This window comes from Rhipicephalus microplus, chromosome 7 (genome assembly GCF_043290135.1).
Source record: "Rhipicephalus microplus isolate Deutch F79 chromosome 7, USDA_Rmic, whole genome shotgun sequence".
Classification (NCBI taxonomy): domain Eukaryota; kingdom Metazoa; phylum Arthropoda; class Arachnida; order Ixodida; family Ixodidae; genus Rhipicephalus; species Rhipicephalus microplus.
Window position 1 is genome coordinate 25,721,001 of NC_134706.1, and position 27,247 is coordinate 25,748,247.

Genomic DNA, 27,247 nt, shown 5'->3' on the forward strand with positions numbered 1-27,247 from the left:
ATTGACCTTTTCCACGATGCCGTGGCACATGCGCCCTTGCTTCGTGGAAAAGTCGTGAAACGAGTCCTGGTCTCGGAGGCCTTCGTTTTAGCAATGCCAGCTTTCCCGGCCTCTACCAAACCCTACCAAGTTCCAGAGGGCTGCTTAGAAAAATAGCAAAACCAACACGAGTGATGCGAAAAACCACAGACGTGTCATGGTGTGACGCTGTAAAGTCATCAAGAAGCACAGATCACCAAAATTTCTGCAGTCATCATGATGTCATGGTGCTGTAACGGACGTCAAGTAATGCGACGTCACGTGATTACGGCTTTCCGTGACGCCATTGCTTTGTCATTGCTGAGGAGATCCGGGAGGTGCGTGAGGTGCAGAAAGCTGATGTCTCTGATCTCCGAGGTGGTGTTGAACCACGCAAGGCGCATAAAGATATCGACGGTGGAGGGTCCAATACAATTCACCGAAAAAAAAGATGGCCACCGTTTTCTAGTCAGGTGAATACACAAGGATGTGCCATGCAGAACAAGCGATCAGCAGAAAAATGAATTCAATGCTTGAGTTGCCACGAAGTCAATGCTTCAGAGCAAGAAGGAGCGAATGATATTTATTCGCAGATGTCGTAGAGAGAGAGAATGACAAAAAGATAAAGGATAGACAGGGAGTTTAACCACAGGAAGACTCCGGTTCGCTACACAGTACTTGGGAATGGGAAACGCGGTTGTAACATCTCGGTAAAGCCTACTCAATCTGCAACGTTATAAAGCCACACTACTATGCGGACTTATGACGTTTAGGCCGATTTGTAACATTGTACTAATCAGCCTTTTTCTTTTCATTTTAGGGTACTGTCCTTCATGGTTTCATTAAGGTAAAAATAAGTGGTATTGCCAGAACCAAAGCCCCCGAGATCAAGAGCCGTGTCATGACTTGCCCGCGAGAGGAAGGGCCCATGTGCCGTGGATTTATGAAAACCACCGAGTGACTGCCCCTGACTGCCGTGCTGGCTGAAGAGGCAAAATCGCATTCCGAGCTCACATTTGCGTTACATTTGTCTTGTGAAGCGCGTTTTCAAGTAAACTATTCCTATAGGGACACCTCTATCACTCGCAAGTTGCTGTAAATTTAACTTTTCGTTGACAATTATGTTCGCATCGCAGCTCATCTACACTAGCACCAGATACCAGAGTAATTTTTCTGGCCGAGCTAAGTGAAACAGATGTTGGTGCTGGAAGGGAAGGTGAACCAGGTTGTTGCTGTCTATGGTTATAATCACTATGCGTCGATTATAAACAATGATCTCTGTGACCACAGTGCGGCCATCATCATCATGGGTGATTATAATTATGAGGGCGGTTATATGCTACGGAAATTTCCATTTAAACACCAAGGTCGCACAAAAAGTGAGCTTGAGGAAGTATTTCACCTTAACACCAGTGCAGTGGTTTAGGCAAAGGTGCAGAAGGGGGCAGGGTTCAAACAACCCCGAAAGTTTTCAATATTGTTTCTTTATATATGCACGCACGAACATGCATAACGCATAGTTGAACACCCCCTCTCCCCCGAAAAAAAATTTATGGCTAAACTGATGTATGAGGGTGTCAATTTTCATCCGTCGGATATCTTTGGCCTGATCTTCCAAAGAAGTAACGCTGCTTAGGTGATGAGGTAGTTTGAGGGTGAGCGTATCATTTATCTTGAATGCTTCGCTTTGCACATCAATGCGCATACGCGTGTTAATATCCGAGAATAAGATTTCGGTATATAGCTTCTATCGAAGCTATAAAGCCTTCAGTTGTGAATCAATGCTCATGCTGCACCCTTTCTTGCCCCTGTTGTTGGAGCGCTTGTGATTGACAAATGTGGCGTCGGTGGCGCCATACGGAAGACTCGTTCGGCGAGCTCGCTACGCAGGTTCACCAGGTCATGCCGCTGGCCGCAGCCAAGCCCTACGCAGACGCGGCATCTTGGGACAGAGGCCTGATCGAGGAGCTCTTCGAGGCCTCGAAGCGATCGTACAGGAAGCGCATCGATCGGAGCACGTGGATGGACGAAGCGACGCGTCAGTTCGCCCGGGACAAGATCCGCTCGGTGAACGGAGTCGTTCCCGCGCCGGGTCTCATCTGGAACGCGAGCGCGCTTGAACGAATCTACGAGTGAGTCATTGAGTCAAGTTTCATTGGATGACTGACCGGTTCGCTTTCAGGGGCGAAGCTCCGTAATGCGTGGGCTGTGCGTACCCTGTATGTAGCCACCTCTCGTTTAGTTCTTGCAGTGTTCACTAGATGGCGCCACTTGTAGCTGATGATGAAAAGGTGCAAGATGTTATAAACTAGGCAGCGGTACTTGTAGTTGATGATGAAAAATGCGAGATGTTATAAAATAGGAATGATGTCACATATGGCGCGTGTCATTGGTGGAAGACAATCGTTCGATTTAGTGCCGCGACGTACGCTAGGGGGAGCATTGTAAAAAAATCGAGAGGGCAAAATGTACGGAGGATTCATGGTTTACAAGGTTTACCTCCGGAGCTTCGCCCACTCATCATCGTTCACTTCGTGAATATGGTTGCACTTTTTTAAATTGTTAATTGAAGTGTGCACTTTACATGTTACATCAAAGGCGTAAAAGGGCCCTTGGCGTCAGAACGAGTGATGTGAAAAAAATTGTCACGATCTAATGACATCCCCCGATATCTTCGTCACTGCATCATTGGTTGCAATAATTCGCGACGACATAACTGCGTCACTGCAACGTCACCTAATGCTACATTACGTCACGAGGACGTCACCACATGACATCATCGTTTGGTCAAAGAGACACCGAGACACCATAAAAATAGGCGAGGGCAGCAAGCTGTGCCTCTAATCACGGATGCATGAGGAGCAATGCAATCGAATGGAAGAAAAACAAGGAAAAGGAGACGGCTTAGAGTGGTATTCGGGATACCTATAAGAGACGGATTACTATTTTATGCTTAATTTTAATGCATCCCATTCCTGCAAGACATTCAGTAGGTTGCGGGCAATTTCAGTCGGTTGCGGAGCACACTATGAAGATAAATCGAGAACATGTATCGTGTACGCAATATTTAAATACCATGCGTAATGTTCAAATCATGTTAGACGCAACGACATGGAACGAAGTACTTTTGCATATATGGACATAATTAATGCAAACACACTTACACCTATCATGACAGACTAATATCGACTGATTGATTGATTGATATGTAGAGTTTAACGTCCCAAAACCACCATATGATAATGAGAGACGCCACAGTAGAGAGCTCCGGGAATTTTGACCACCTGGGGTGGAGAATAATATCGAAACGCGTAGTATTGTTCAGCACTGAACGCTTTGTTGAAAGCTGATTGAATAATTGATCAATTCATTCAGCCCACCATCAAAATGTGTAGCTGTTTCAACATGCTTTGACATAATACTCTGATAGAATATAAATGAAATAGCATAAAACGATTTGATGCGCACAAGAAATTTCGTATATTGGCACAGACCAAAATGAAACGATTTACCACGTCTTCGAGCACATGGCTGTTAATCGATTCTTCATTGTGGGCAAAGTAGAAAAGACTGCTCCTCATAAAGTTTTTATCAAGGTTTATATTCAAGAATACAAAATGCACTCTTTGGCTTGGCCATCCAACAGACTAAAATTTGCCGTCTGAAACATACAGATACGACTGGATCCTTTCATAGGTTTTAGGGAAACGTCAGCCTCTTTTTTTTTTTGCCCACATGAATACAGCAAAAGAGGCAACAAAATCAATTCCATATTTATCAAGCAAACTAGTACGGGTGATTACGTCATCATGATGTCACGTTATGCAACCACATGGTAATGTTCATATTGACGTTACTATGACGCCACAAATACTGACTACCTTTGGTGCCGTGACGCCGCAACTTCATTCTGATATTTTTCACCCTCCGTGTTAAAGCCGACGCTGCCGACGCCGAAGATCACTTATTTTTTGATGAGGCACCATCTCGATGACCGTAGGAGCTAGATTCCCACAACCGCACTGAAATGGCCTCTCTCGGCGCAAGTGTCGATTGCTTTTATCGCCTCATGGGGCACGCACAATTTAGAGACGTGTTATTTAAGAGAACGCTTTGCGATCTTCGGGACGCGCATGCGCATTCGCAGGTGCGTCCCACGTGGCCGGGAGCTGTCCTTCCTGCCATACCTGTTGGAAGCGAGGCGGTGCAAGCAGCGACTTCTCTTTAGCGTGGCCGCCAGCGGCCAGAGCTCGCCAGAGACGATCACGTGGACGTCGCCCACGGCCTACCTGGTGCGCTACCTGGATGTCTACAACAGCGCCGTCCTCATGGGCTCCGTGCTCTATCCTCCCGTGCTTCAGGTGAACTAAGCGATGAGCCCGACGTTTCTATAACACGTCAGTTACATCTTCCTCTGCTCATATCTACCATTTACTTCAGTCGCTTGCAATATGGCGAAAAAATCGATCATTTTGTGAGCACTTTCCTTGCATCCGGTTACTCGTTTCATTGACTTAGTGGATCCCTATTCATGCCATCTTTAAGTTGTCATAATGTACTAGTTACTATATAGCGGAATGGAAAGTAGGAGGTCGCCCTGTTATGCTGCTCAGTTGCTAACCCGCAGGTCACGGGTTCGATTCTGGCCGCGGCAGTCGCATTTAGATTGAGACGAAGTGCTACAGGCCCGTGTGTTCTGCGATGTCGGTGCACCTTAAAGAACACGAGGTGGTAACAGCATTGCCGTCGAAAAAGAAGGCCCGGCTTCAGAAAACGAGTCGTTTCTGTGCTGCAGACATCCGGTGACCACCGCGACGTATTCAACTACGCCGGCCTGGTGTTCCTCTTCTCCAAACTACTCTACGGAGCCGTCGGTCAGCAGGGCAGCCTCCGCGACAGCGTGGGCTCCCTCAGGCCCTGGTGGAGCAACGCGACGCACGAAGGCTTCTCTCGAGCCGTGCGCTGCTTCGAAGAACTGTACCAGTTCGACGCCCGCTTCATCGACGACGACATAGGCGCCGCGGTGGCGGCGACCATCGCTTTCGGCGCGTACGAGCGGCGCCTCCGAGATTTGTACGCGCTACACTCCGGCGGTCTCTGGAGGCGCGCTCTCCGGTGGATGCTCAGATGGCCTCGCTGGTTCAGCAGCGCTGGACGGGACGATTTCGCGGACGACCAGGCGTTCTTCATGAACCACTGCCTGCTCTTTTGCTCGCGCAAAGCTTCGAGCTTGTACTCGGACGGTTGGTTGTCGGCGGAGCAAAAGTGCAACCTGCCCCTCAAAAACAGTCCCGATTTCTGGCGCGCCTTTCAATGCAGGAAAGGTGATGCTATGAGGGCCAGCAAGTCTTGTGAGTTGATTTGAAGTGTGGGCGAGGATGCCGTATATGGGTCATTGCTTGATTTATAACCATGCATTAGATGAAAATACTGGCGCATCATGGTACGAATCTGATGGGCGTGGCCTCATGCAATTTGATGAAGCCGTGGAAACTTCTGCAAAGGAGTTTTGGCAAATCCTTTTTTTTACAAATGGAACAAGTATATAGGTTCCCGTATCTGACGCTCATGATTTGTACTGCCCCGACTGTGTTTATGACAGCGTATTGTATTGTCCTACGTCTGTTTGAACTTTCCGCTACCCTTGAGAATCGTCGGTCTCACCTTGATTATGTATAGATGTTAACACAGTTCTGTTAATTGTAATTGCTTATTTCTGTACAATTGTAACGCGCAGCAGTCGAACTGTCTCCTCTGTAGTAATGCTTTCAAGGCAAAGCAGATATTTTGGAAATAAATGAATCATACGCGAGGCAGTAAGGATACGCTTCATTGTGACTGACCGCAACGTCTTCTCGGAGAATTGCCATTACGACTTCCTGAAGCGGATTTTTCGAGCTCGAAAGATCAAATTAGGCACAAGTGTTTTTTTGTTTGTTTGCTTCTGAGCAATAGGTTCCGCGTACGTGACATTTTTTTTGTTTTAAATCATTGTCGGAAGGATGTGGAACAGGCGACAAGTCCCGCAACATTTACAGCGCGAAGCGTAAGTGCAGTGTGATATGCAGAAAAAATGAGACTCGAGAAACGCTCTACACATACCTTATCGTCGATCTTGTGAGCAATGCATGTCAATGCTTTGTCGACCTCCGATGGCAGGATAGGCCGCACCCTCAGCGCCACCTGCGAAGGTTTGTAATGGCAGCATTAACGTAATGAGAGCGGCGTTGCGGGAGGGCTGGTAATCCATTACTTTAGTATGATCTGTGCGGCAAAAAAAAAGGAGGGGGGGTGCACTGGCGCGGCCTAAAGGCCCACGCCTCAATCCGCTAGTCCGAATAAAGTTTGTTAACCACCATCGCGGAGAGCAGACGAGAGGGCACACCCAGTGCAAACTTTTAACCAAACTCATTGTTTCACTGAGCCTATTTATATATATTCAGTGACGCACTATAGGTAACACATGCAGGTAAGCAATCTTATAATGGCGCAATACAGCTTGCGCCATAATCGCGGCCAATTCACATGCAAATATACTCGCTCTCAGGATATCGTGCCGACCGGTTGTGCCCCCGCGATCTCCAACGACAGCGCAGCCTCTGGCGGACTAGCTCGCCCTACGCCATCTCGTGACGCCGACAAGAGCTCTCGCCCAGTGGTGCCCCATCCTCGGACTCCTGTGACCGTGTCCATCTTTCCTATCTCCTCTTTACTGCCGTCGTTTTCTGTCGTTCACTGTCTCTGCGCCTCGCTCTTTCCTTCCTCTGAATCTCTCTACCTTTTAATGCATTCCCTTTAATCCCTCCTTTACCACCACCCTCTTGAGCTACTCTTGAGGTGTCCTCCCCCCCCCCCCCTGAGAGACAGTTATGGGGCTCACTTTTCTCTTCTTTTCATTTAAAATCATTCACACTCACATACGTGCAAACTTACATGCATACTCAAACGTCTAGGGTGACATAAAGCGTTCCTAAGCGTCTAGAGTTGGTAACGTATTTAAGCGTTCATCATCTAGTAAATTCTCCCCGCCACGGTGGTCTAGTGGTTAAGGTACTCGGCTGCTGACCCGCAGGTCGCGGGATCAAATCCCGGCTGTGGCGGCTGCATTTCCGATGGAGGCGGAAATGTTGTAGGCCCGTCTACTCAGATTTGGGTGCACGTTAAAGAACCCCAGGTGGTCGAAATTTCCGGAGCCCTCCACTACGGCGTCTCTCATAATCATATGGTGGTTTTGGGACGTTAAACCCCACAAATCAATCATCTAGTAAATTCGCCAGCGTTTACATTTAGGTAGTCGCGTACTTGTGTCGAATAAAAGAGCATGCATAAAAGCCGTCAAGATGCGGTAGGCTTGAATGTTCGCTGAAAATGACGGATTTAAAGCCCGGTTTTGCTTCTTACTGTATGCTTCCGCGACAACACGGCCCGAGCTTGTCACGTTCTCGAGCAGAACATTACGTTTCCACGGTCCCTCATTCCCAGCGGCGTGTTCGTCACGCACAAGTTGGTATTTCGAGTGTTTACAGCTGGCGTTATTCGAAGTAGTCATACTAGCGTATGCGCACAATAAATTGACACTGTGGCCCGACGTCATGACAGTATCGGCGCGTTAGGAGGGTTCACCATGCAAAACATTCACTTCAACGTTGAAATAAAATTCTTATCGGCATCCAACTAGCTTGACATTTGCTGGGAGCCCTCTGCATGCAGCATATTCGTGTGGCAGACTAAGTTCATCTTTGAGCACTGCTTTTGATACTCCTTCAAAGAATCCACAAAAAAAAAAAATCTGCAAGCTACGATTCTACCTACTGAGGGAGGGGACACTGTTTGCTCGATGCCGTCAATGACCGCCACTTATCAGCAAAGCAAATCTAGTAACACCTCCACGTCATAGTGGTGTGTGACGTGCTCTCTATAATCAGAACTCGGCAAATGTTTTGGGTCTTTCTATTTGTTTCGATACCTTTAGTTGGGACGCGCAAAAAGCTCCTCCCTTTCGTGCTCATTAACGGGTTCTTTCTTTTTTTTCTTGCTTCTTTCTTTCTATTGCTTACTGGTGCCTCCATAGCGAGTAGTGTCTCCCAGAGTATAACGCCCAGTCACGCAAAAAAAAAAAATCTGGTCACGGAGGAGGGAGAGGCGCTCCTGTTGGCACAACCAATGACCCGCATTCAAATTAGCGACCGCACTTTCGAACCCCCTGCTTTGTCATTCATCGCAACTCTTTGTCCCCCCCCCCCCCTTTTTTTTTTCTATTCAAGAAGAGAACCTTATGATATTCGAACCAATCTGAGCCTAGGCGACAGCCACAGAGAGGTCATCATTCATTCGACCCAAACCGCAATACTTTTTTTGTTCTTATTGCGGTAAAAAGCAAGAATGGGGGGGGGGGGGGCGCAGAGAGGAGGTCGGTGGGCTACGGACTGCGTTTGGCTGTTGGTATGTAAGAGATGGGTTATGCTAAGCACGCCAATCTGTCTCAAATCAGCTGATTGACTAGGGCGTGGGCCAGACCGCTCATCCTGCATTTGGAGGCCAGTGTTTGCACCCTTGTCTGTTATAACTTGTATAATCTGCCGCTGTGGGGTTTTTTTTTTGTTGTTTGACTTATTTCTTTTACTTCTTTGTGACCCAACTGCCCTAGATTTCCGAGTTTCTGTATAAGTAAAGGTGGACGACCGAGATCGCTCATTTCTGTCACCGCCCCAGAATTTGATTTTTTTTCTCTGCAGGGCCGGCCTAACTAAAGTTCGTACTCACTGATGAATAAAGGCAACAGCGAGATGGTATCGCATTTCTGGCGGCGTTATCTGCACTTCTTCGCTACACTGGGTGTTATCTGCGTACTTATAGCGCACTTATGCGGTGCTATAAAAGAAAACTTACAGTTGTTTCAAATTTACACATACATTTTTAACTAGACGTTGCCGTGAACACTCAAGCCCACCTTTGACATAGCGCTTCCCCGCGTCATGTTATACACTGTCGTGCAAGCAACCTCGTTCTGTTGATTCTACACTGTAACGCTGGCAGTATGAGTGAGACACTGAGAATAGTTCGTCGTTGCTGTCGCCCTTCATTGAAATCACATTGCTGAGAGTGTCATGCTATGGAAAAGAATTTCTCTGAGAATTTTCGTTTCGTTCAAGAGAGAAATGTAGAGAAACTAGCAGGTGTCAGGTTTTGCTCTTATAACTAAAGAAAATACTGTTCGAAAACGACGTCATAACCCCAACTGGCATTAGATTTGTTCCGTTGCAGATGGTGCTTCTTCAGCCATCTCGAAATAGGTCAACAAAGCAGTCTGAAAAAACGTTCCACCAATGAAGACTTTTTTTTTTTCAATTGGTGGTACACCGTATTCATATGCTTCATATTCGTAGATGTATGTAGAAGAACAAGAAAGAACTTTATTTAAACCTACCTTAATATAAAACCTTTATACTATTTTATAAAACCTCTCATTGCTTGACCAATACACCATGTGGGTGGGTGACACAACTAATGGGTAAACAAGAACAAGTACCAAAAGAAAGTTTGCAATGTCTTGCGAGTCCTTGTAAGACCACTTTGCCAAGCCTGTCGGTGCAGTGGTGTCATACGTAAGCAGGTGTCGCTGTGTGTTTCCTAAACAAGGGACCCGTCCGGGTCACAACTGTTTGTGCAAAAAGCGCGTGTAAGTGGGCACGTATTCGTTAAAGCCCCTACCCGACTGTGCAGTGACCCACAAGGTAGCCACCGCAACAAGCATACCATTGACAGACGGACGTAGCAGACGATACTCTCACCCTCACAGAAGACTCGATATGCATTAAAGGGGCCCCGCAACACTTGTCTAACCACCATATTCAGATACGCTACTCGACTCGACTTTCACCCTTCACTTGGCAGAGTTGCGCACTGCGCCGCTGCTCGGCTGAAAATGACGCTGCACTACTCAAGAATAGCAGCAATTTATCGCTAATATGCAGTGACTTTTCCTGCCTAGAGATGACACTCCAAACGGCTTTCTCAAGTGAAGGTGGAGCGTTGAGTGAAGGGGCGTTCTAGAATATGGGGGTAAGTAGCCATGGATTGGATTAACTCATGGAGTTTATTGCCTCACGCATTCGCCGCTGCAAACATTTTCACGATCCATCTACTACGAGCGGAGTTACGAAGATTTGTCGCCCGCTGAAACTGCATTTGTTCTTTCATTGTCTTAACGAAATCCCTAGAAGATAAGCAGGGATGGATGACACAGGTGTAGAACATACACCACGCTCACCACATGACCTGGGGCACTTTCTTTCTTTCTTTCTTTTCTTTCTTTCTTTCTTTCTTTTTTTCCCCTTCCTTCTTTCTTTCTTTCTTTCTTTCTTACTTTCTGTTTTTAACGTATGGCTTTTCAGTGTTATCGCGTTTGCGCTCGTGGTCATGCCGCGGCCTCCCGCAAAACCTTAGTCTATAGCCACCGAGCCCACCATGCTCAAATCTGCCATTGACTGATACTTGGCCTGGGACGTAGGGACATGGAGCCTGTAGCGTCACTTATCGAGAGATGCGAAATGTATTTGTAGCTGACTTCGACATTTTTTTTTGTATATTCCAGGAACGCGTGCTACGCTATAATATTTGCCACGCAGTTCTCCGGAGCTTCGACTACAGATCGGCAGCGTTTTCTGACCGTGCTCAGAAAATGTAATCCGAGGTCCCTTCAAAAGGCCCGTAAACTACCCAGAAGCAGAAACGTAGATGTGGCGTTGCAGTTTTGTTCGTGATTCTGCGGTGAACGCTGGTGGAATTCCACGCGTTTCCCCGTTTCACCCTTTCCTTCGCTATCGGCTCGTTTGAGCACCTCTCCTAGTGGCCATCCTCAGCGCCCGAGATGGAAACGCAACAGGCGCGTGCATGTGCTAACAAAAAACAGGTTTCATTTCGGCCAATGACGGTGTCTCTAGTACTCAGCGTCACTTGTATTGTACCCAGCGTCAGTTGACGTCATGCCAGTTGGTCTCGATAGAGGGAAAGCGCGGAGTGCAGCACGCGAGCGTCTGTTGGTGGTTTAACGGGCCCTTTAAGCAATGGGCATTTGTTGGCGTTAAGCAGGAGTTGGACCAAATAAACATTACACACTAGTTTGATTTGAACAGGCGCCAGATTAAGCTCGAAGTTGATTCGAAACGGCCTTTTGCGAGTTCATCATACAATGAGGGATTGCGCTATTTTGATTTCAGTTGCTTTGTAATTGAATGACGAGGTACCAGATTAAACTCGAAGTTGATTCGAAACCGCCTTTTGCGAGTTCACGATACAATGAGGGATTGCCCTATTTTGATTTCAGTTGTTTTGTAACTGAAAGATGCATACTTTGGCGCATTTATTTACTTTCGAGAAATTGTGCAGAGTTTCGGTTTCCGTATTTGGCAATGTCTCGGAAAACATCGTGGGTCCATCCCATGTTTGACGACATTCTCGCCATCTTGGTACGTGCGCCCACGAAACGAAGGACAAGCGGCGTTCAGTTTGAACTTTGAACTTCTTCCGTGGCACGTAAAGTGGCGAATTTCGGCAGACGTTATAGTGCGCACCATTCTATGCATTGCGCTCGTCAGTTCAAAAGGGTCACACATGGCGCGAAGCCCTTTAACGTCGCTGACTCCCCTGGCTCAATTTATGGGCTCTGATTGGACAAAAAAGTAATATTCTTCTCCCCCGATATCAAATCGCATGCTTGTATCACAAATGATAGGGCAAAGGGTCTGCGTCTGAAACGAAGTTTGTTATTGCTGTTTTGCTACTATTTAAAAATAACTAATATTTTTATTGTAATCGATTTTGCACTGATGTACGGAGGTTGTGTAACTTTGAAGGTTGTTTACCTTGACTATTAGCTACACCTACTTGTTCAGTTAGCTGCCTTAGAAAGTGCAACCATGCTATTGTTTTGGCCCACAGCTCTCCCATAGTAGAGCACCTAGTGCTCGAAATGTTAACTACTTCTTCTAAACACATGTTTTGGCCACAGCTACCCTACCATAGGTATTTAGTATATTTCTCTATGACCCTATTGCCATCCGCTCAAATTTCAAACGCAGCGAGGGCTTTTCCTCTCCCGACCGGATGACTTGCCGAACAAGAACTCGAAGCTGTGACTCCGGAAGGTACAGTAAAAGCAGAAGAAGTGTGCCGCATGGCCAATCCCATGGAAGCCTGTTTTCCAGCCTCACCCACAAGAAAAGACACCACGGTTGATATCGCACCCATTTCAGTCAAACAAATCGAGCCATATTTGCCGCTGCCAGAAGCCTCCTAGGCCCGTAGGCACCAACGCGGCAGACACATGCGTAATTCCAGTGGCTGAGTGCTCCGCAGTCGCCGACACTCTGAAGTGAACCGACACTGGCGTTTTCTTAGGGACACCACTGAAGGCGAATGGGTCAAACTGATTGGCTCGTTCAGAAAGCCCGTTTCGCGACTTCCGTACACAAATAGCAAGACGTCATGGGAGCTCTTTTCTGACACGTGTCGAAGAGCAGCCTGTGGTCAAGGTCATAAGGGGTGACAACGTTGACCCTGTAGCCCTACCACTGTCTTATTTGTCGGAAAGCAACTTGAGCCTCCGTAGTGGACAGTAGCCTCGGGCTCTCTCCAACAGTTGTGATGTGTAAATTTCCGGCCGACGAAATCATAAGCCCCGCGAGAGTGGCCTTATGATGTTGTTGGCTAAATCCACAAAATAAGACGAGCGAGAAACAAAAAATGGCCCCGTATGTGCACGTTACACTGCAAATTTCATCGAAAGGCTGATAGTCTTGCGTCTGGTGAGGGCGACCAAAACGTTAATTTGATGTTTTGTCTGTCTTTTAATTCGGGGCACAACTTGAAAAACCAATCTTGACAGGCTGTTAGTTTTACAAAAAAGGTCTGTACGCTACATAGAAAATCTGCAACCTAGAGAACATACTCCACCATTTTTTGGCAAGCTTCAGATACTTACTGTCTTCCGATTATACAATCTTGAACTCAGCTTATATGTCATTAATGAAATAGGAAACACCGTTGGCACTTATATGGAGCGTTGCTACCCAAGCGATACTCCCTACGAACTACGCTTTGATTGTTTTCGATTGCCTTTTTTCAGAACAACATATGGTAAGCAAACTTTATCATATCAAATACCTTATCTACTCCACGAAAATCCACGAAATACCTTATCTACTCCGTGAACTTTTGAAAGAACATAACACTAAAATCAGTGTGAGGAAAAAAGTTAAGATGTGCTTCCTTTCTTGTAAGGAGCCCTGATTGTAGTATTTATTATAAGCATTTCTTCTGTATCGTTCGTGCTTTTGCATATTAGATGAAAATTGCTCAATTTCTTTCTTTTAAATTGTATTTTTTATGGTACTTAGAAATTCTGCCAAAAATTTCTCCTTGTTGCATATATATATATATATATATATATATATATATATATATATATATATATATATACATATAGGTACTGCAACTTGGTGATGACAGTAATGTGCTATTTTAAAACGTATGTGTCGACATCTGTTATACTTGTTGAATTTGAATTTTGTGTCCCCTCATTCAAAAGCAGAATGAAATTTGCATCCTTTGTTCCACTTCACCTGAGCAAATGTATGGGTGGAGGGACCTTAGTCAGGCAGAGGTAATCTGCCTTTAGTCCCTTCAACCTAGGCAATAATTGTTTTTGTCTGAATAAACAGTGAATGAATGAATAAATGTTGTGCGCAAGAAAATCGTGTAATGGTATTCTAGAGGCGCTTCGTTAGGGTGGCTCGAGCGTGCAGCGGAGGCGAACGAGTGCATTAAGGCACGTAACACGTGAGACATCAGCGCCATCTGGCAGTTGTTCTGGAAAACCAAGCGCGCGGCGTGCGCGCCCGTCTCGGAGGTGATAAGGTGTAGAACGCAAGGTGACGGGTAGGTGCCATCACCATGTCGTCTTAGCAAAGCGTCGAAAAATCCTGCCTTTTAGTGCAAGCGTTGCATGGTCAGCGCAGCGTGTTAAACGCTACAGCCCTTATAATTACTTATGTATGCCTTTTCTAGTAAAAAAATACACATACATAATATTGACTTGTTATGGTGCTTCAGATATGCGCAATAGCTGCTTTTTAATTGACAATCGCACAAGTATAAACGCGGAACCCTGAGCAATATTGGTGGGCGCTGCGTATGGGATCGGCTGTTTGGAGTATCGCTCGGCCACTTTGGTGCCGTTAAGGGTACCGTTAAGGGCAGACAAACAGGCAGACCAAAACTTTAGCGTCGAAGGTCCCCAAGAAAGACTACCGCCTTTAGAAATCTGTGCTGGTGGCTCGACATGCAATGGCACCTTCGGCTAAATCTGCAATGTTAGACCTCCCAAATCCGGACGTGAAAATTATTTTGGCATTTTCCGTCCACGCCGTCCGTGGCACTGATGGCACAAACCTGGTGTTCAAGGCCACTCGCCGCGCCGTCGTCAAAGGATTAAGTCCGCCATGTGCATGCACGCCTAATGTACACTTAAAATATAAGTACACAGGCCACGAATGTTCTCGCCTCTATTGAAAATCTGGTCGCCATGGCATGGATTCGAAGGTGCCACCTTTGGGGTCAGCGATCAAGTACCACAACCGCTATATTTCTGTCGACAGAGAGAGAAGAACAAAACAATGCCTTTCGCCTTCCAGTCGTCATATGAGAGTGCCTAAGGAAGCCTGAAGCACTTGTGGTTAAAAACACAATTTCAAAACATTTTCCTTACTCTACAGCAAGCGACTTGTATGCAGCTACGGCCACTTTAAAAAAAATTATCGACTGGCTGTCATGCAGCTAATCCTGAAAGTGTTTCGAACAAATTGGAGGGCCGTGCATGCTGATTTCGTGGCTTCAGAGTAAACCACTTTGTTTCTTCTGGATGTTGTTCTCTAGGTCACTCCGCCTGCCTTCTCATTGCTGCTGGTGTCTACTGTTTTTGGCACAATCGCTGCGAGGCTGTTGCAGCAGGTCGTCGCGACACGCTCTCTTCCCGATATTGGAGTGACTGTAGAAAGAAATGCTATCTGTTTTGTCGGAGGAACTCTTCTTTCTGGGCGCTTCGCTGCGACTGCACGGCTACGAGTGGGGTCCGTCAGAAATGAAAGCGAATAAGGAAGGAAGGAAGCAACGAAAGGGAGAAGGCAGGGAGGTTAACCAGAAGGACATGCGGTTGGCTACCCTACACTGTTGGACTAGGGAAGGGGACAAGAAAAGAATCTCTTAGAACAATACAGGTAAGTGCAAGAAAAGCTCTACTGAATGATGAATGTATGAAAATACTTTTGTATAGTGACACGAATAGTTGATGACGTTCGAGCAGTTCTTGCACAAATAAAATAGCCGATAAAGGGCTCTATGAAATATCGTACCCAAAATATGTCAATGACATGGTTTACGGCACGCAATCGCCACCTGGCGCATTTAATATGACCCAAGCTCAAACCGGATTAGCTTGGGCCGTGTAGCAGGGGTCATAAAGTTGATCGCGATCAAGAAATCCGATCCGGATAATCCTGATTCTGTTGAAAACTGCCCGTGTGACATTGGTATAGCGTGCATTCAAATCTGAGCACACCGGTCTACAACATTTCCTCCTCCATCGAAAATACAGCCGCCGCAGCCGAGATTCGATCCCGCGACCTGCGGGTCCGTCCCAAAACATTTGTTTTTAGAAGGAGTGGGTAACAATTCAGAGTGCTATTTGTTTAGAGTAATTTATTCTAACGAACAGTGAACATCAATTACAATCCAACAAAACATCGCGACGAACCACAACACCCACAGACACACCAAAAATGTTAGAAAAAGATATGTTTACATATGTAAACGGAACACAACATAAACATATACACAAGAAATGTTACAAAAAGATATCTTTACATTTGTACAATACATGGTAAACAAAGAACACAAAGATGAATTGTAAAGATCTATATGTTAGGTATTTACATAGTATTTACAAGATATTTGTGCGAGTACTAAACAAAGATTAACCTACCAAAACCAGGCAGACCTGAAAACAAGCTTTACACGTCTCTCGCCGACGAACACAAAGTGGCAGGACCAGTGTCGAAAGAATTCCTCCTCACCCAGAAAGAAGAGTTCCTCCGACAAAACAGATAGCATTTCTTGGCACCATCGCTATAATATCGGGAAGAGAGCGCGACGGTGACGACCTGCTGCAACAGCCTCACAGCGATTGCGCCAAAGACAGTAGGCACCAGCAACAATGAGAAGGTAGGCGAAGCGGCCTCGAGAACAACATCCAGAAGAAACAAAGTGGTTCACTATGAAGCCACGAAATTCAGCATGCACGATCCTCCAGAAAACAAGAGCAACGACGCATTGTCCTAAAACATGCTGATTTGTTTCCCGTAGGGAGAAGTTCGGGGATGTTGCTGACTCGATTATCCTCCACCTTTCGGGGCGGTCAGGGGTAGGAACAACCCCAGCCGCCACATGAAGTCCCAGAGTTGGCCAGGCAGAATTTATGCCGTCAGCGTGCTCCAAGACACACAACTCGAGCGGCTGCGACGTGCCGGAGGAACTGACGGGAGCAACAAAGCGGCTGTTGCGTCAACGATAGGGTTGTCTAACTCATCTACCCCAGAGGAAGTCGACTGGATATGACAAAAAAAAAACGCGACAGCTGTTGCATAAAACGAAGGAAGTGTTACTGATTCTGGGCCCCGATTAAGGTGCACATCAGGCATTAAATACCGAAGGTGAGTGCCTAGAAAATAACACGCCAGAGTTCGCGTGGGAGATTCCTCTCCTTGTACGAGGTGCAACAGGAAGCGCTGGGCCAGTAGCCGGCAGCGTATTGATACCGAAGGGAAAGCAAACCATCACTGGGAACGCTGCTGTCCTAACGCCGCACGAGAAACCAACTCGCTGGCTGAATTCCGTGCCGACCGGTTGTGCCCTCGCGATCTCCGACGACAGCGTAGCTCTGGCCGACTGGGTTGGTCCTACGCCACATCCTGCCGCCGGTCCCCTGCGACGACGACAGCGTAGCACTGGCCGACTGGATTAGTCCTACGCCATCTCCTGTCGCCGACAAGAGCTCTCGCCAGTGGTGCCCGTCCTCGGACGTCTGCAACCGTGTCCTTCTTTCCTGTTTTTTCCTTACTTCCGTCACTCCCTGTCTCACCACCTAGCTCTCTCCTTCCTCTCTCTCTATCTCTCTACCTTTTAATCATATCATTTTATTTCTTCTCTACCCCCATCCCTTGTGAGCTACTGTTGAGTTGCCCTCCCCCTGAGAGACAGTTACGGGGCTCACTTTTCTCCTCTTTTCTTTTAAAATCACTTCCCCTCTACAATTCAGTCCCACCGAAACGAAAGAAAAAAATTGCCCGCAGCTTCCCTCGGGGGAACACTGAGGAGGATGCGGAGCATATAATTGGTTAACAGGGTGTTAAAGTGCGACTTACTTGGGTCGATGGCTAAATTGGTTAACGTGGTTGTGAAATGGGGTGTTAAATTGCGACTTACTTGGGTCGATGGCTAAATTGGTTAACGTGGTTGTAGGAGGGGGTGTTAAATGAGTGAACACGTACACACGTATGCGAAAGGGCGGCGCTGGTCGAAGGGACGTCGATCATTGTGTTTGTGGATTCGTTGGAATTCATTTTACCGTGACCTTGGACGCCGACGCGCCGTACAAACCAACCGACGAGCGGCAACTGAGCGAGCGAGCGCCGACCTTGAGTATATATACAGCTCGACGGCGCATGCACTGTCAGCTGTTGAATGTTCTCGAAGCGCGACGCCACATGCGCGTCCACTGGAGAATCAGGAGAATTGTAGATGTCGAACGTGGTGTGTAGAGGAGGAAGGGTGCACAGATGGTGGAGGAGTGAAGCGCGCGCGGTGTGTAGAGGAGGAAGGGATGCACAGATGGTGGAAGAGTGGGCGACGGCGCGACGGCGCATGCGCGCGCGTCAGCTGTCGAATGTTCGAGAAGCGGTGCGGACGGCGCGGACGGCGCACTAGAAGGCGCGAGTATAAGATGCTCCGCATCTAAAAGACAAGACAGACTGCAATGACCTCACGATGCGTAAAGGTGGCTGCTCCACGTGAGAAAGGTACCAAACGTGACCGTAGAACCCAGCTGCGCAAGGTACCTCCGCTCAAGAAGCGGGAAGTCGAAATTTCATGCGTTCTCAATTTTAAATGCGAAGCATTTTTTAGTGAACTTTGGTGACTTTGAGCGTATCTATCTATCTATCTATCTATCTATCTATCTATCTATCTATCTATCTATCTATCTATCTATCTATCTATCTATCTATCTATCTATCTATCTATCTATCTATCTATCTTTCATGCTTACAAACACACACGTCCAATATACAGCCTTCCAAATACATCATGTAATATCGCTGTCATATCGTTTAGTACAAGCATACATTGCCATCGGGCGTCAGAACATGTGAATATCAGAATGTCTGCGTGTTTTAAAGCCGGCCATTCATTACAAAAGATACACACGTCATGCGCGTATTCACTTACAACAGCGCAGTGGGTTCAAAGCAAGTTCGAAAACATTTCATCTACCCAGGAACGATGAGAACACACTTGGGTGATTTTAACGCGTAGGTTTAAGATATACCCGATATCAGTAGCGTCGACCCAAGGAATGCAAAGAATAAATTTCAGGGTCTCAGCTGAAATCGAACCCAAGCATCCTGCGTGGCAATAAATAATACCACACAGCTACACCAGGTCTCGCAACTACTTTTCAGATAGCCGCTAATCTTCGTAAAACGTCGATAGTGGTTGCAGTGCTGCCTACCCAATTTTATGAACATTATATATACCCTGATACAACCGTCCCGTCGCATTAGCGTTATTGTGGTTAGTTGCCATGCGCTGAAGTTGATTTATGTAGGACTGTCCAGTGCCAGTATCCTAGCGAGCATCAGCGCTTCATGTCAGCTTCTGGTGTTGTTAATACGCATTGCGCAAGTGCGAACCTGATATATAAACATCTGCAACTCTTCAACATATGTGTGTGCGTGCAGCAATCGTACATATATTTAGCGGCATTTCATGACGTGTCGCTCAATAAAAAAAATGCCGCCATATCCACGAAGTGAATGATGATGAGTGGGCGAAGCTCCGGAGGTAAACCTGGTAAACCATGAATCCTCCGTACATTTTGCCCACTCGATTTTACTGCAACGCTCCCCCTAGCGTACGTCGCCGCACTATATCGAACGATGACACGTGCCATATGTGGCATCATTCCTATTTTATAACACCTCGCATCTTTCATAATCAACTACACGTACCGCCGTCTAGTTTATAACATCTTGCATCTTTTGGACGGACGGACGGACGGACGGACGGACGGACGGACGGACGGACGGACGGACGGACGGACGGATGGACGGACGGACGGATGGATGGACGGACGGACGGATGGACGGATGGACGGATGGATGGATGGATGGATGGATGGATGGATGGATGGATGGATGGATGGATGGATGGATGGATGGATGGATGGATGGACGGATGGACGGATGGATATGGCTGTACCCTTTAGATCGGGCGGTGGCTAGCGTAATACTTAGAACTGAACGAGAGGTGGCTACATACAGGGGACGCACAGCCCACGCCTTAAGGAGCTTCGCTCCTAAAAATTCGACGCTTCACCTTCCCTCCGCATGCTTCGCATAACTTTGATTCCCAGGCACGTGGGATCTGCCGAATTTTTTTCGTTTTACTTCAACGAGGGCATTTGACCTAACTGAGTTACAAACGCCGCTGCGGTTGTATAGAATGTCTGAAAAGCAAAGAGACGCAGTCAAGAAGATATGTGGAGCTAAGTGTGGTGTTTCGACAGCCGATGAACGTACACCGTGATTAAGAGAGGTTTGTGTATTTAGAAAGAGGTGTTCTCGATTTAGAGTACGCAGTATACTCTAATATGAGAGAGCATAACGCCGTCCCGTGACCCTCAAGCCAGTAACCGAAGGGGGGGGGGGGTTAGAAAAAGTGAGTAACGATTTAGAGTACTTGATACTCTACTATGGGAGAGCTTAAAGCCGAGCGAGCTAAAAAGTCGAGCAAGCTATTTCTGCAGGATTCGTCGTGTTATGATGCTCCAAAGCTCTGCATGTGTAGAGAGAGCAGGATGATGACAGACCAGAGGGACAAGAAAATGCCAAACGTTTTCTGTCGCTTCTACGCATTCAGAAAGCTACGCTTTGGCGAGAAGGGCACTGTGCTCAGTGGTGGCTTCTCGGAACCAAGTGATGCTTCAGAAGAAGATTTAAAGCTGTGGCTGCCTCCGTTGGATTATACGCCTAAAGACTTGGATGTTAACACCGCGAATATCATACTGTCCCATGTGGGCGACCAGTTTTGTTATCTCATGGAGCAAGAGAGGGAAGCGCAGTCTCTACGCATGGGCGAAGTTAATACCATATCGTGGAAGCGCGTTGTGCAAGGTGTGCGTGAAATGTGTGATGTCTGTGAGACAACTCTCTTCAACATTCACTGGGTGTGTCGCAAGTGCGGCTGTGTGGTGTGTGTAGACTGCTACAAGGCAAAGAAGAATGGCATAATGAAAGCTGAGGACACACCCGCGAAAGACAGAGATGAGTTCCAGTGGCTCCTGTGTGTCAACCGACAGCCACATGAGCAGGATAAACTGATGATGACAAAAATAATACCTAGCAAGGCTTTTTGGTACGTCAGCCAGGGCCTGCACTTGAGACGCCCGGAGAGGAAGAATGACTACAAGGCAAACGCCTATATTACGCATATGAAACAACTCATAGTTCCATCAAGAAGAGCTTCTCTGAGGAGAGCAGTGCAGTCAGCGATGAAATGTGGCACCAGCACAGAAAATAACGTGGGTACAAGGAATACCCATTTATAACGCAGGTTTGAAGTATACTTCACCGGACGTAACTCTGCTAGTCACTCCGGCCATACGTGTACTTTTTCTCGCAATATTTAAATAATTGTTCAACAACTCACAAATCAGACAAAGCGCACTTAAGACATCCTGCTTGGTGCGTGTTACTTTTAATTTAGAATGCTGCACAAGAGTTTGATTGTTTAATTCCAGGCCTTAGAGTTACCCTATTATTATTAATGTTGAAGGTGAAGGCACGCCTGGGGTGCATGTGAAGGAGATTCATTCCTCTTTAGGGCGAAAAAAAAAATGGCAGCATATCCACGGAGTTAATGATGGAGAGTGGGGCGAAGAATTCGTCCGTCCATTCTTTCTTGCTTCCGTCCGTCCATGCGTCCGTCAGTGTGACCGTCCGTGCGTCCATCAGCCCGTCTGTGCGCGCGTCTGTTCGTGCGTCCGTCTCTGTGTTCGTCCATGCAGCCGCCCCTGCGTCCGTTCATGCGTCCATCCATGCATCTGTCTATGTGTCCGTTCGTCCATCTATTCAACACTCCAAGTACCACCATCTCGCATCTTTTCATTATATATTCCCCATATAGAAGCACCGCCATCCAGCGGACATTCCAAGGACTAAACGAGAGGTGGCACACGCACACTTTCTTACGGCTTGCGCTTCGGGTCCACTTCCCACCTTTAACCACCTCGAGTTCATGGTATATACTAGTTCAATGTATCTATCTATCTATCTATCTATCTATCTATCTATCTATCTATCTATCTATCTATCTATCTATCCGCCTACGACATTTAGCTCAACTGGCCGTTTCGATAATGGCGTCGTGGTATGGCATAACAGCCATAACATGAGAATCATGACATGTTGACATGTATGTCATGAATGTCATGATTCACATTTCATGGTCCTGCAGCTCTTGCGGTGGTTTTGTTCACATTGAATTTTGCATAACTGGTATGGTTGGACATGAGTGCATGGCAAACACAAGTTGCAGAGCCCAACATGAAAATCATGATATGCGTGTCATGTAACAACATGACTACATGCCACGCACATAATGCGCTCACGGGCGTTTCGCTAGCGTCACAAATACCAAATTCTTTATCACGGTACGTGAATGGATCACGAAGGTATGTGACTGGTGCAAACATAATAATCATGAGATGCGTGTCATGTAACAAGATTACATGCCACGCTCATGATGCACTGGCGGCCGTTCCGCTAGCATCACTTATACCATATTTGGTATTACAAGATGTGAATGAATGACGAAGATATGATACTGGTGCAAACATGATAAACAAGAGACGCGTGTCATGTAACAACGTGACTACATGCTACGCTCATGATGTGCTCGCGGCGGTTTCGCTAGCTTCACATGTACCAAACTCGGTATTACGCTACGCGAACGGATGACATGTGACACACCCAAACATGATAATCACGACATTCGTGTCATGTAAGAACATGACTACACGCCACACTCATGATGCGCTCGCGGCCGTTTCTCTAGCTTCCCATGTGCCGAATTTGGTATTACGTGACGTCAATGGATGGCGAAGGTATGTGACTGGTGGAAACATGACAGCCATGAGATGCGTATCATGTGATAACATGACTACTTGCCACAGTCAAGGCGCCAATACATGCATTTCGACGTGACCCAGCGCGCTTCCTCGCCGGCGTTCGTTTCGTCGCGGTCACACCGGCGTTGCCACGCCAGGCGCCGGTCCTTCCATATACTCGCAGGCGCGCGCCGCGCGGCGTTGCTTTCACGCATGCGCGTTTTAGCGCGTCCGGTGTCCATCCGTCACGAAGAGAGGCAGACGCAGTGCTGTCTGGGTAACGCATCGGCGCTAAATGCACCATGTCGCATTTCGCGCCGGTTGCCGTCGGGCTACGCCGACGGACGCTGGTCGCGCCGGTCGCGCCTGGCGTCAGACTATAGAGTTCTCGTGTTTTGCTAACGTAGCGTTGCTGTGCCCCGCATGCGCGCTCGTCAACGCTACATCGAAGCATATTGGACGCTTCATAATGAGCTCGCGGCCGTTTTGCTAGCTCCACATATACCAACTTTGGTGTTACGTGACGTCCACAGATGACGAAGTATATGACTGGTGCAAACGTGATAATCCTGTCACACGTGTTATGTAAGAACATGACAACATACCACGTGCATATCGTGCTCGTGGCCGTTTCACTAGCTCCACATGTACTATATTTGGTATCACGCGACGTGAATAGATGACGAAAGTAACCGACACGTCCAAACATCATAATCATGACACGGAAGTCATGCACGGCATCATTTACCTCAACCTCGTAAAGTTGTGCTAATTTTAAAGTGACATGTCAACATTTCTCATTCGTGCTTCGCTTATCATCGACTCCCAAAGCATGTGGGATCTGCCAACTGCAGCACACCCCACAAACTGTGTTTCCGGCGAGCCATCCATTGGGTGTGTAGCTGAGGAAGCAATTCACTTCAAACGTTTCTTTTGAGCACTTCGCGTCAAGTGCGGGGTTCGTGAAATCGTCCATTCACTCAATAAGAATACGGCAAGGCTTGCCCAGGTGAGCGAGGAAATGAACTGCGATGGAAAACGCAGACTGGGACCGTTAGCAGCGCCCTACCAGCGAACAAGCGTTCTTGCTGCAAAGACCATGATCGGGCGAAGGGGAACAGATTTTGACTTCGTGCCAACACATCCTTGAACTCGTTCTTGTTGTTTCGAGGCCCCCACTGCACGCGTAATCCAGAAGCGGGCAAGGAATTCGCATTGCGCCCGCTTACCAGCCTCTGCTGCAATACGCGGCACCCCTCTTTCTACGACGAAATGTTGACAGGTCGCTGAGTTGTTAAAGGCTTAGAACTTCCTAAAAAAGCTCTTTCTTGCCCCACACCGAACCGCCAGTGCCAGGAGGCCCCGTCTGGTCGGGAAGAATGCGTTAGTGAAAGGAAGCACACACAGACCGCTGACATCAGGAAGGTGAAGTGCAGAAGGGGAAAGTGGAGGAAAGAATGGAGGAGAGGCGCCCGAGGGGAGTCCACCTTATATTCTTTTTTTCTGTTTTTAGATGCGGAGCATCTTATACTCGCGCCTTGTAGTGCGCCGTCCGCGCCGTCCGCGCCGCTTCTCGAACATTCGACAGCTGACGCGCGCGCATGCGCCGTCGCGCCGTCGCCCACTCTTCCACCATCTGTGCATCCCTTCCTCCTCTACACACCGCGCGTGCTTCACTCCTCCACCATCTGTGCACCCTTCCTCCTCTACACACCGCGTTCGACATCTACAATTCTCCTGATTCTCCAGTGGACGCGCATGTGGCGTCGCGCTTCGAGAACATTCAACAGCTGACAGTGCATGCGCCGTCGAGCTGTATATATACTCAAGGTCGGCGCTCGCTCGCTCAGTTGCCGCTCGTCGGTTGGTTTGTACGGCGCGTCGACGTCCAAGGTCGCGGTGAAATGAATTCCAACGAATCCACAAACACAATGATCGACGTCCCTTCGACCAGCGCCGCCCTTTCGCATACGTGTGTACGTGTTCACTCATTTAACACCCCCTCCTACAACCACGTTAACCAATTTAGCCATCGACCCAAGTAAGTCGCAATTTAACACCCCATTTCACAACCACGTTAACCAATTTAGCCATCGACCCAAGTAAGTCGCACTTTAACACCCCGTTAACCAATTATATGCTCCGCATCCTCCTCAGTGTTTCCCCGAGGGAAGCTGCGGGCAATTTTTTCCTTTTCTTTTTTTTCTTTTCTTCTTTTTCTCTTCTTTTCCTTTTCTTTTTTTCCCTTTTTTTTCTTTTTTCTGTCTTTTTATTCTTCTCCTCTGATTTGAGATTGTATAAAGCTGAGCACCAACAAACTGTACCTTTAATCCTGATGAAGGCCAGACTCTAGGCCGAAACGTCGAAATAAACCACGTTGTGACCGCTCATGGAGGATCTACTGGACTATATGCAACGCTACGGCCACTCAACCACCATGCCTGCCAATATTTATATATATATATATATATATATATATATATATATATATATATATATTCAAGTGCAAAACCACTTTGCACTAGCAGTTCAGCATAGCACATTCAACTGTCAGTAATGCAGGTTCTTTTGTACCTACCTAGACCTCACAGTAATAATACCAGACTATTGAAATCGCAATTTTTTAATCGGCGAAAATAGAGTACGATGATCTCAAAGGGGCCCATGGATCTAGTGCAGCCTAGTTGCGGGAAATTTCGTCCAGCAAATGTGGCCGAAATACGAAAAAATAGCCTTTGAAATCCGTCAAATCACGCGCTAAGATTTCAGTGCGAAATTTAAAAATGAAGTGTCAACCTCCGTTTTCGCCTTGAAAATCTAAAGGGGATTAAGTCAATGACGTTTACTTTCCTGAGCAACATTTCTCAATTTTAATCAATTAGTTCTCTCACTTCAGTGTGCCTTCAGTGTGCTTTAACTGCATATTCTACAATTACGCCCACGCATGCTATGTTTATGTTACTTTTTCTTCACACGCTTTTGCTGGCACATGAGGGTATCACTATGTCGGAAAACTTCCAATAATCGCGTAATCATCATTGTGTGTGCGCGCGCATTTAGAAAACCTCTCTCATTTCTAGATTTCTTATTCGTCGATGAGGTGGTTCAGGCGTACTGCCTCTCCATCTGTCCTCCCCGTCTTTGTATCATCACTGTCAACCCACACGTAATGTTTCGAAATCTGTATGATTGAAGAACTCACTGCTGAGAAAGTTTGCGTTGCATCACAAGTGGGCGGACACTGATTAGAAAAAGTGCAGACGCGATGAGCCAATTTCAGCAGAGGGGTGGGGCATCCTCCTAATCTTAATATATATATATATATATATATATATATATATATATATATATATATATATATATATATATATATATATATATATATATATATAAAGAGAGAGAGAGAGAGAGGTGTCCTTGACAACTGACAAAACTTCTCTATGCACGTGGTTGGTACTTCGCTCATTCCTCTGACCAACGCGCGAAAACTCGTACATTTTTTTTTATTTCCCTTTCCCGCCAAGTTCTTATGGCCTTTCTCATACCTGATTCTCCTTGATATCACGTCAATACTTAGATCAGTCGATAAGCCTTCCGGCTCTTAGAGTTAGTACAGTATACGAATAAGACCGTAGTCGCCATGGTTTCGGCAGAGTGCTGGTTGGCAGTACATTTGCTTTCTCTTTAATTTAGTTTTCTGTAAATCCTTGTAGACCACTCCTTTCATCACGTGGTCCACGGCAAGTTCTTCACCTGTACTTCTCGTGGTTACACCCAGCGCTAACCATACTGGACCACAATCTAAAGGCTGGCGGTAGTATAAAAAGAAAAGAAAAGAGGGATGTGCTGCCACTCTTGACGTCGCTTCACCGCATACTAAATCGATCACGATGGCTGGGTGTTTCGTCAGTACCTCTTGTGTCCGGACCTCGTATAAGCTGATGGGTCAGGGCGTGGCCCGGGTACACCAATATTACCAATTGGTTGCTTTGTTTTGTCGTTTGCGTTTTCATAATCTCTCGTGGTTACCTTTTCACAATGATTCATTGCGTCATACTTGCGTTAAGCACTTTTCGTTGTGGCGTGATTTCGTGCTTCTTTTTGTTATGTTCTTACTACAGCTTTTTAATTATTCATGAAGATTGGTCCCACTTCAGATTGTCGGCGCGCCACTAATCATACGCTAGCGGTGTTCAGCGTACAATTTGTTGCACAGAACGCTGTGCACAGGGCCTTGTCTCGAGGTTGAAAGTTTGCCCAACGGAAAAGAATAGTTATCGTTTGTTTGCTACTCAATAAGCAAGGAGACCTCCGCTGTGCACGAAATTCCCCTTTATGTACTGTTTCTCTGAAAGAGCGTAGTTAGCAAAGTGCTATCATCATTACAAAAGATATCGCTCATCTATTCATAACATGATACTATCGCGGGTTCACGTGCCAAAACCATGAAATCGTTACGAGGCATGCTTTTATGCATTGCTCCGAAAATTGCGATCATATGGTAATATTTAACGCACACCAAAATTGCACACTACACGGGCCTGAAGGCATTCGCCCACCGTCGAAATAAGACCTCCATGGAGAAGATCGAATCTACGACCACGAACTCGGCAGTCGTACGCAGTAACAACTGAACTGTGCCACCACGGAGGATGTAATGATCATATCAATGAATAAATCAAAGAGCACGTTGCCACGCACGTTTTCGTTTATTTTCGACATTGTTGTATT

General features: G+C 46.8%; 2 protein-coding genes across 4 annotated transcripts in view; one reads left to right on the forward strand and one right to left on the reverse strand.

The window, feature by feature from the left end:
- Nucleotides 1-27,247, reverse strand: part of LOC142767355 (kinesin-like protein KIF19) — a 155,347-nt gene that overhangs the window by 95,419 nt on the left and 32,681 nt on the right. For all 3 annotated transcript variants that reach the window (XR_012884833.1, XM_075868851.1, XM_075868852.1), the window contains exon 2: nucleotides 6,121-6,201. Coding sequence is in view for 2 of the 3 variants with exons in the window: in XM_075868851.1 (XP_075724966.1) it covers nucleotides 6,121-6,201 (81 nt within the window). In the remaining variant the exon portion in view is untranslated. The remainder of the gene's footprint in view (nucleotides 1-6,120; nucleotides 6,202-27,247) is intronic.
- Nucleotides 1,822-5,521, forward strand: LOC142766879 (endothelin-converting enzyme 2-like). Its single transcript, XM_075868081.1, has 3 exons — nucleotides 1,822-2,150; nucleotides 4,166-4,379; nucleotides 4,814-5,521. Exons 1-3 carry the CDS (start codon nucleotides 1,855-1,857, stop codon nucleotides 5,381-5,383), a joined length of 1,080 nt encoding a protein of 359 aa, XP_075724196.1. The 5' UTR covers nucleotides 1,822-1,854; the 3' UTR covers nucleotides 5,384-5,521.